The sequence below is a fragment of the Brachionichthys hirsutus genome, chromosome 2 (assembly GCF_040956055.1).
Source record: "Brachionichthys hirsutus isolate HB-005 chromosome 2, CSIRO-AGI_Bhir_v1, whole genome shotgun sequence".
Lineage (NCBI taxonomy): Eukaryota > Metazoa > Chordata > Actinopteri > Lophiiformes > Brachionichthyidae > Brachionichthys > Brachionichthys hirsutus.
This window is the reverse complement of record NC_090898.1, coordinates 1,791,246-1,801,387: the sequence shown is the minus strand read 5'-3', so window position 1 is coordinate 1,801,387 and position 10,142 is coordinate 1,791,246. Positions and strand designations below refer to the sequence as shown.

Below are 10,142 nucleotides of genomic sequence, written 5' to 3'. Positions count from 1 at the left end.
CACAATACGAATATTCCACACCTTTCTTCGAAGCTTGTATCAATCCCTCGTATCGTCCTGACATTTGCTCCCACTCGTTTCGTTTGCGACGAAAAAATGATACGGAATGTAGGCTACCGCGGCGAACTAGTTTGATTTGCCGTTTCCTGATATTCGGTGCATACCGGATGGTACCCATAATGTTCAAATTTGCATTTCTCCGTACAGATTTTCTTCTACGCCGTACATGTTTTAAAATGCATAAAAACCGTACTTTGTACGGCAAAAACGTACTGGTTGACAGGTATGGATATGACAAAGTATAAGTATATATGAGTATATATATCGTTTTGCCCGGGGGTTCTGAACCGAAGCCGCAGGCTAACAGAAACTTTGCATGTCTCATGTCAAACACAGGTCGTCCCTCGTTACTACGCTTTTATGGTTGTTTTCATGAAGACGTCAAAGTGACATCACGACAGTCGGCTTGTAATTCAGTACACGTTGCTCCCTATAAACCTACATGTACATAACGGTACACCTCGGACGAGTCGCCAGCGCACCGTGGGGCCACACACACACTCACACGCTACGGACAATTTGGAGGAACCCGGAGAGAACCCAAGTGGACAAGGGGAGAACATGCAAACTCCACACAGATAGGATTTGAACCCGGCATCTTCTTGCTGTGAAGCGCTACCCTCTACGCCACCGTGCATTTTCTTAATCACTACTGTTTTAACTCCTCTTTCTCATTCATTTTTAAAGGTTGCCATTTTATTGCAACTATTGCTCTACTCCCCCCCCCCCCCCCCCAGCTTTATTGATAAAGTTCCTACAGATTGTTCTTGATACCTATTAGTTGTTGATAAAGTTTATACAAAATAACCTGGGATTTGCCTCCACCGAGTGAAACGCACCCAAACAAGCAAGTCAACAGAAATTTCACAAACACATTTGGATTTCAAAACAATTTAATGGAATAAAAATAAAATAAACGAAATCTGCATTTGAACGAGCATTGAAAAAGACATCCACGAATCAGTCCTCTCACATCAACAGAAAGTCTCAAAGATCTGCTGTTGAAGACGTCCCAAATGGACGTGGACACACAGACACCCATTTCAGTTTAACAATCTTTACACCCATTGGATCAGAGTTTTGCTCTTTGGACTTTAACTGCCAAATCAAAAGTCATGGAATTATAATGTCTTGAAATGAATGCTCTTGTTTTGGGGACCCCTGACCCCCCACCTTCAGATATCTGTGGCTACTCAGAGCCACTTTTAAAATAACTGCCATAGAAAAGCGCTCGAGATTGCTTCTAACAAATCGTCAGATTACAAAACGATCAATCGAGAACAAGAATATTGACGATAACATTTTAAGACTACGGTACATTTCTAGAAGACAACACATTACAAAAATATCAGCATATTTATATAACCTGGATCGTTCTTATGGGAAAAGGACCATATATGAGTTTTTGTATTTGTGTGCAGGCCCGTCGACGGGGGGGCAACCAGGTATGTTGTCCCGGGCCACAGGACCATGGGGGCCCATTAGTGACACGAACACTGAACAGACTCGGTCCGACTGTATGCTTTGGGTTCGATTTGTCCGAGCACTGTACAATCCGTACTTGGCTTTCCGATAACAAACTGTCACTACACCTTGGTAAAACAGAATCTATTATTTTTGGGTCAAGACACTCTCTAAGTTAGATAAATGTCAAAGATTTCAAGGTCACAGTCGATAATACAGTAATCTCGAGCAAAGAACAGATTACCTAATGGGCTGTGTTCTTGACAAATACCTGTCTGGCGATAGTATGGCAACTAAGGTGATCAAAAAAGTCAATCAGAGAACAAGATTTTGGGGCAGAATGTCTACTTTTGTCAACAAAAGTGCTCTGCCCTTAGTCCCCTCAATCCCTGCATACCTGAACTAGAAAGACAATCAGAGATTGCAGACCCCGCCTCCAATAGACTATTGGATCTTGTGAGACAGTAAACAGGGCTTCCGGATCAGAGGGGCCAAACCTGCTCTCGCTTGCTGCTCCGGAACGTACTACAAGACTCCTTCTGGACTCTTTTTCCCATCATGCCATTCGTGTCCCTCCCTCTTAAAGTGGCAGTTTACAGCAGAGGCACAATTCCAGATGTAATAATAAAAATTATTCTAGAATCTGGATCCAGATCCGGATCAACGCCATTCTCGGGGAGGGCCGAGCTACGGACAGAACCTTGCTTGTGTAAAAAATTAATGTCGATTGGGTTACTAGTTTTTGAGTTATGCGCGCGGACAGACAAACAGACAGACAGACAACCAAACGGACCCAATTGCAATACCCTCGCCTCCCCTTCGGCGAGGGTAATAAACACCTCCACAGATTTAGTGACACCCACAGCCACAACACTAGAGGGAGCTCAAACAACAACCTGGTTACACCCTCCTCTAAGACAAACATGGGTAAATCATCTTTTTACAATACTGCCACCCAGGGGTGGAACTTTTTGACTCCTGCCCTCAAAACATGCACCTATTTGGCCTCCTTCAAAACGGCCCTAAAAATACACCTTTCAGGGGGGCAGAAACAGAGATAGTCATCACGACTCTCTCCGGATCAACCCCCCCCCTTTTTTGTCCACCTACGTTGTACATATTAAGTGTCTTTTTAATTTAGTTTTATTTGTATTGGTAAATGTCGATGATTTATGTACGAAGGACTTTCAACGGAAACAAGACCGCAAGGGCTTTTGTGAAATGCTCCTCTTAGACAGGATGTTTGACTGTACTTGTACTGTTATACATGCTGTTTGACTAATTGAGGATTATTCGGTGTGTGTTGTGGGGAGGGGCCCATATGGTTCCTGCTTGTCCCAGGCCCCAGCAAGTCTGTTGATGGCCCTGCTTGTGTGTAAAATAATCCTTGTGAATGCTGCACTGTGTCCTCCTGCGTTCTGGACATGTCTTCCAGCACGTGTCGAGCGCCATGAACACACGGTGTTCACTTCCTGTTCTTCTTCAGGGCTTACACACAACAGACACTTGCTGTCTGTTGTGTGTAAATGGAAAGTCCACAATTTCCACAAATGGAAAGTCACAATTTAGGAAGCATCTTCTGAGAAATTGTAGTTAATTTATTGGCAATGCAAAGACAAACGTCCCCCCCCCCCGACTAAGGCAGGTGTGTCTCACCTTGCCCCCCCACCCGCCACAAACCTCATGGAAACAGTTCTGTCTCTGTTCAGTCCCGTGTAGAGACGTTGTGTGCTGCTCTATGTCGCAGCCTTTCTACGGCACACCCCTCGCCCAGTGTCAGCTGGTGTAGGCTCCAGCCCCCCCCCCCCCCCCCCCCCCGCGGCCCTGCGCATATTAAGCTAGTACAGAAACTGGAAGCATGAATTGGAAGGAGCGAAAGCGACAGTGCGAGGTGTCGGTGCTGCTTGCAGGATCCGGACTGGCCGTTGGTTTGACTGAAGACGCGTCACGGTTGATGCTGGTACTGACTCTCTGTGGCCGTGTAGAAATCCTCCAGGACACTCTGCAGGTATTCGAAGGTGGGCCGCTCCTCCGGCTTGTTCTTCCAGCACTCCAGCATGATCCCATACAGCTCTGTGGGACAGCCGTCCAGGCGCTGCATCCGGTTTTTTTTCTCAAGGAAGCGGATCACTTCAGGGTTGGTCATCCCTGAAACCAAGAGAACGCGACTGGGTGAAGCGAGGCGACGGATCCGGTCAGAACAAGTCAGAATATTTCAGTACCACGGACACGGTTTCTATCCTGTGATGCAGCTCAGACTTTGAAAATGTGATGTATATTAAATGTATGATGCTTAGATTTAAATATTTCAAGACTTTTTCAAATTGTTATTTCAATACTTCTGGCTTGCAGCTGGTGAAAATACAAATGGGGCATCTAAAGCTAGAATATTGTATAAAATCAGTCCAAAAAAAGAGATTTGTAATATGGAATTCGTTTGTGCACTCGGCACTTGGTCCGTCCTCCTTTGCACCGATCGCAGAGGAAGAGGACGCCAGCGTCTCCAGGAAGCTGGACAGCAGACAGAGGCACAGAGCGCTCCAATCTCTCCGGTTCAGCTTTGGCTTCGGACTGGATCGGACCCAGAGGACCAAACCACCCCTGACTGTGGACACTTTGCACTGGACTCCAAGCAGTTTGGATTCTGCTCTGCTCCACTCGTCCTCCAGACTCTGGGACCTGGACTTCCAGATGAAATCTACTTTCAGCTGAGTCATGGTCCAGTTCTTCTTCTGCTCAGGCTTCATGAGTGGACGGACATCAGGGCTGTGACTCTCGTAGTCCACTTCCTGTGTGGAAGTCCTGTGTGCCTCCGTTAAAGGGAAGTTTTTCCTTGCCTCCGTTGCTCTTGTGGGTCAAGTTGGGTTCTGTGTTTCCCTGCAGGTCTTTCCCTGCTAATCCTGTAAAGTGCCTTGAGATGACTTTATGTTGTGATCTGGCGCTATATAAATAAAACTGAATTGAATTGAATTGTGAGGAGGCTCCTGCTGCTCTGACTCCAGCCTGAGTCCTCTCCTTGTGAAGCTCCTTCTGCTGCTTGCCCTCCTTGCAGGGGGAGTCGGCGGGTGCCTTCTGGACAACGGTTGGCTCATCATTCGTCCCCGTGACTGAACCGAGGCTCATGGTATTTAAATTTAAACTGCATAAATTGCAATTTACTCAAACTTGACTTGAAATATTCTGATATTTTCGAGATGCATTTGCTGAAATATTTTAGTTTTTGCTTTGGAACCACTGCCCCCCCCCCCTCCTTGGTTTGGGTAATTCCTGAGCCACTTGCCTGGGTAAGGTGTCCGCCCGTAGCTGAGGATCTCCGTCAGCAAGATGCCGAAGGACCAGACGTCAGACTTTATGGTGAAGCAGCCGTAGTTGATGGCCTCGGGGGCCGTCCACTTGATGGGGAACTTGGCTCCTGGTGGAAATCATTGAGAGTTGGAACGAACGGCGACTTTGCTACAGCGACGACACCGACTGGAAGTTTACACCGGGGTCTAGCACCTCAGTCCTCATGAAGTATCCTAGAGTGACATTTACTTCATCAGCTTCTATTTCTGAACCCTAACCTGATGACCTCTGACCCCCCCACTCTAGTTTCTCAATAACGCGAGCGGGCATCCGGCCGCACACCTTCCCTCGCCGTGTACTCGTCGTCTTCAATGATCCGAGCCAGGCCAAAGTCAGCAATCTTGCACACTAAGGCCTTGTTGACCAGGATGTTGGCAGCTCTCAGGTCTCTGTGGATGTAGTTCCTCTGCTCGATGTAGGCCATCCCCTCTGCAATCTAGAGAGACGTTAGTGAAACGCAGACATGAAGAGTTCCTGCCATCCTGACGCTGGCAGATCAAACACCGAGCAAATGAGACGGTTCAGTAGGACGGATGCTACAACCACCGCACATGTGGGTCCCGCTCCGAACTGCCAGAAGGTGTTACTGGTTAGACTGGAACTGCCAGTCTGGCAGCAGGAAGCGTGTGTGCCGCGCTACGTTCATACAGGTGAATGATTGAAGTTCACACTTATCTCAGGCAGCATTTAGTTTCGATCGCCGGCTGCTCGTCAACAATAGCTAACGTCATTGTCAGTTCGAGGACGTTGTCTAACCTCGAGGTGTGTTCCCCTCTATGCAACCAGGGGTCGTAGGTCAAACGTAGGCCCGGCGCGTGAATCTCACCTGTGCAGAGAAGTCAATGAGCTTAGGCAGCTTCAGGCGGTTTCCCTCATCGCTCTTTATGAAGTCTAACAAACTGCCTGTGAATGTGCAAACACAGACACATGAAGAAACCTCCCTTTAACAACGTGAATGTGTTTACTTTGAACTGGCTTTAATCACACACACACCTTTCTCCATGTACTCAGTGATGATGTAGATGGGCTCCTCCTTGGTGACGACAGCGTGGAGGCGGACCAGTTTGTCGTGCTGGATGCTTTTCATCAGGTTGGCCTCGGCCAGGAAGGCTTCAACCGACATGCTGCCGGGCTTCATGGTCTTCACCGCGACCTTCTTGTGCTTGTTGTATGTCGCTGAATACAAACGGAAACAGCCCAGAGAGTTAGAAAGCTCCATGCGCGGCCGGAGTCCTCGATGATTCCCGGCCGCCTCACCCATCCAGACTTCTCCGAACTGGCCAGCGCCGAGCCTCTTGTCCAGTTTCAGTGACGAGCGGGGGATTTCCCAGGCGTCCTTCTCCCACGGCTTCTCTGGTTTGGGACTCAGGCACGGGCTCGTCAGCGTTTGACAGAGGCCGTCTCCCTGCTCTTGAGTGAAGAAAAGTAACGTCATAGGTGACCTGAATGGTTTTGCTAGAGGTAAAAGGTAAATGCAATAATAGTATACTGCGCTAACGTCTTGAATTGGACTGTGATGATGAAGACGTTGCTAAACTTGCGTTTAATGTATTTTCAATCCGTCGCCCTGCTGACATCGTTGAGTACAACCGCCGTGTTGGATGGTATCGCCTGTACTACAACTCACTCTTGTAATGGGTGACCAGCTCCTGCAGGGTGTTGAACGTGCTTCGAGGAGAGATGTAGAATCCTCCATTGTCCAGCGTACGGATCTTATAATGCTTAACCGTGTCTCCAGAATGAGCGTCGATGTCCCTGACCGACAGCGAGTAACTGCCTACGGTCGAAGAACAAATCTGGAGTTAGCAGGGGAGCCCTTAGGAATGACTTTTTATCCAGTAGGTACAGTAATACCTCGACATAATGCAGTAATACCTCAACATAATGCAGTAATACCTCGACATAATGCAGTAATACCTCGACGTAATGCAGTAATACCTCGACATAATGCAGTAATACCTCGACGTAATGCAGTAATACCTCGACATAATGCAGTAATACCTCGACGTAATGCAGTAATACCTCGACATAATGCAGTAATACCTCGACGTAATGCAGTAATACCTCAGCATAATGCAGTAATACCTCAACATAATGCAGTAATACCTCGACGTAATGCAGTAATACCTCGACGTAATGCAGTAATACCTCGACATAATGCAGTAATACCTCGACATAATGCAGTAATACCTCGACATAATGCAGTAATACCTCGACGTAATGCAGTAATACCTCGACATAATGCAGTAATACCTCGACGTAATGCAGTAATACCTCGACATAATGCAGTAATACCTCGACGTAATGCAGTAATACCTCAGCATAATGCAGTAATACCTCAACATAATGCAGTAATACCTTGACGTAATGCAGTAATACCTCGACATAATGCAGTAATACCTCGACGTAATGCAGTAATACCTCAACATAATGCAGTAATACCTCAACGTAATACAGTAATACCTCAACATAATGCAGTAATACCTCAACATAATGCAGTAATACCTCAACGTAATGCAGTAATACCTCAACATAATGCAGTAATACCTCAACGTAATACAGTAATACCTCAACGAAATGCAGTAATACCTCAACATAATGCAGTAATACCTCAACGTAATGCAGTAATACCTCAACATAATGCAGTAATACCTTGACGTAATGCAGTAATACCTCGACGTATGAGTATAATTCTTTCCTTGACCAAGCTCCTAACTCAAATCGCTCATACTTCTAATACATTTTTCCCATATAAAATAACTGAGGAGGGGGGTTGGACAGTACGTAACACTTTATGCAGTAATTGTACCTTACAGGTACTCGTACATAAATTTAGACATAGTAGTTCTGCCTCTGGAAGGCTTTGTGTTCTTGACAGCATTCATCCTTTTGGTTGAGGATTGTACACATCGTCGATGTACTCCACTCGTACTGGCGTGTCCCATCACTTATGGACACCACGGCCGTGTTGATGGAGAATTTCATGCTTCATCTCCATCGTCATCATCGTCTTCCTCACCACTCTCTTATCAGGAATACTCACAGATACAAACAGAATAGCTGACGAGTGAAGCTAGCTAGCGGCGCTAGCAAACGCTCGGCTATCTAGCGTCCACGTGATCACATCTCAAAGCGAAATACTGTTCGTACGTCAAAGTACTGGTATATCGAGGTATTACTGTATTTGTTTATAATAGCGTATTGCAAGTATCCATTACTAAGTAACAAGAGAACACAAGATAAATAGCATTTATTAGTAACCAGTTACAAACAAGTATCCGGTTAGAAATGACACAAAGAGTTTATGTGCAACACCTGAAACGGTTTCATCAGCCGCACTGTGAAGCGAAATGTCCTCTCTGAAGGACATTTATGAGCAGGATTAGATCATAATCCAGGCTAGTTGAGGGAGGCTCCCCTCCTCGGGGAGTCCTCCTTCCTCATCTCCCTGCTCACACCCCAACCAGCAGACGTCCGTGTCTTTCTGCAGAGGCTCGGCGAATGGCAGCCAGGCGTGACTTGTCCGTTGAGGTCTTTTGCCGTTTGACGCTTCTTTTTGGACTATTTGTGAAACAACCTGCTGCCAGGTGCGTTTGACTCACCCTTTGTGGTTTCGCTGTCTCGGATCATAAACGAGCCCAGTTTGTTCCCAGGGGCCAGCAGCTGCCGCTCAGCATCTTTCCTGCTCACGCCTTTAAAGAACCACCTGAACAACAGGAAGCAGACCAGTCAGAGGAGGAACGGCTGCTCCTTCGAGACGCTTCGTTCTGGAAAGCTGCACTGCTACTACGTTTGGCCTCACGCAGTCGTGGCACGTGCTATTAACACCAGGCCATACACAAATACGTCCTGTTGTTGGGCTGGCAATGTGACCACGCTTACTCTTCTGCCTCCAGGGTATCTTTGGCCACATAATTGCTGGGGATGTAACCCTCCTGCCCCGTTCCGATCAGCTGAGCTCTCCACCACTCTCCTGATCTACAGGGTGAGAGGGCAAAACATTTGGAAACACAATGAGAAAGGCAAGAAGCAAAATGTCAGACTCTTTGCCACGCTGAACTTACTCCTCCAAGATCTTGAGCTTATCGCCCTTCTTGAATCCAAGGTCTCCTTCATGGATGGCCTCATAGTCGTACAGCGCCATGGCGACGTTGTCTCCTAGAGAAGCACACGGCTTATTCTGACACGTTGCTCACGGAGCGAGAGAACAAGAGAGGCTTATTTAAAGCAAAGCGAGACATGTAATACACGACTGGCTGGCTATATTCATCTAAACGCATCAAGTAAATGAATGTAAGAGACAAATAAACACAGCGCTCACCATCCGAAGAGTTTGCATTGGACGTGATCTTGTTCTGTAAAGACAGAGAGACAAGGTGGGACATCGTGGGACTCCACTCGACATGCACGCTGTGAAAAGACTTTGACGTTCTTGATCTATCCTCTCTGCTACAGCAAAGTCTTTTTAAACTTCACCTCCTGACTAACGTAAGACCTCCGTAGCGAGCTGAGGCGGATTTCATGCCTCCTGCCCCTGCTTCTGTTTGCCCCGTCCCCTGTCTTCATTTAGCAGCGACGTTAGCACACAGGAAGCAGCCAGAGGAACCCCAGCGGAACTCGACCCACTGCACAGTTCACACGAACAACCCACACTCTATCACTTGTGGCTTTTCATTTGCAATCAGCTGAGTTGGAATGAGCCTTTTCGGAGCGATGAGCGTAAGTTGATTAGGATACGTAAGCTGTTGCCATGGCCGCTAACATGTGCAGATGTCAGCTGCTTACCGCTTTGCTCCCACCGTTTCCACTGGTGGGGTCTTTGACATAGTGGGCCGTCTGTGCGTGTTTCTGCAGTTCGTCATTCCCAGTCGCTTTGCCGAGGGACTCCTGCTTCTTCTTTGAGCCGATGCCGCCCATGGTGACTTCTGAAGAAATGAACAAGAAGAAGCAGATCATGTATACAAAACAAGTCAAATAAAATCTTAAAAACCCCATCTGGATGGAGCTCTTTATCCTGGCCAAGGTCACAGATGAATGGATTCTCCCCTCCACATGCCCACCCATCCCAAGCTTCAGGGCAAAAACGTGGTGCGATCCAGTTAACAGACAGATGCTGCTCAAATCCAAACCTCACCGGTGGAGGCCACTCTTAAGTTGGGATTGATGGGACCATTTGTTTGGATTACTGTGGGTCGAAGACAGAGATGAAGAGGAGGAAGACGGGCGCATCAGCAGCAAGAGAAGAGGGAATGGAAATGTTTAGGACTGAGAGT

General features: G+C 47.1%; 1 protein-coding gene across 5 annotated transcripts; it reads right to left on the bottom strand.

The window, feature by feature from the left end:
* Positions 1 to 3,469: 3,469 nt before the first annotated feature.
* hck (HCK proto-oncogene, Src family tyrosine kinase) lies at positions 3,470 to 9,786 on the bottom strand. 5 transcript variants are annotated; one of them, XM_068748034.1, is made up of 12 exons: positions 9,655 to 9,786; positions 9,191 to 9,224; positions 8,934 to 9,024; positions 8,752 to 8,847; positions 8,472 to 8,575; positions 6,497 to 6,646; positions 6,127 to 6,279; positions 5,863 to 6,045; positions 5,696 to 5,772; positions 5,152 to 5,305; positions 4,805 to 4,936; positions 3,470 to 3,672 (listed from the first exon to the last, which is right to left on the bottom strand). In XM_068748034.1, exons 1-12 carry the CDS (start codon positions 9,784 to 9,786, stop codon positions 3,470 to 3,472), a joined length of 1,509 nt encoding a protein of 502 aa, XP_068604135.1. The 5 variants fall into 5 exon arrangements, with proteins under 5 accessions (XP_068604135.1, XP_068604119.1, XP_068604104.1 ...); XM_068748018.1 differs by having other exon boundaries at positions 8,934 to 9,027; positions 9,191 to 9,218; XM_068748003.1 differs by lacking the exon at positions 9,191 to 9,224 and having other exon boundaries at positions 8,934 to 9,060; positions 9,648 to 9,786.
* Positions 9,787 to 10,142: the final 356 nt, after the last annotated feature.

Excerpts from the sequence above, each read along its gene's own strand:
- hck (XM_068748003.1), bottom strand. The coding sequence starts at position 9,786 with ATGGGCGGCATCGGCTCAAAGAAGAAGCAGGAGTCCCTCGGCAAAGCG. Across the intron at positions 6,046-6,126 it reads GTTCGGAGAAGTCTGGATGG|CGACATACAACAAGCACAAG; the intron begins GTGAGGCGGCCG and ends GTTTGTATTCAG. Across the intron at positions 3,673-4,804 it reads CGGGCGGACACCTTACCCAG|GGATGACCAACCCTGAAGTG; the intron begins GCAAGTGGCTCA and ends TCTTGGTTTCAG.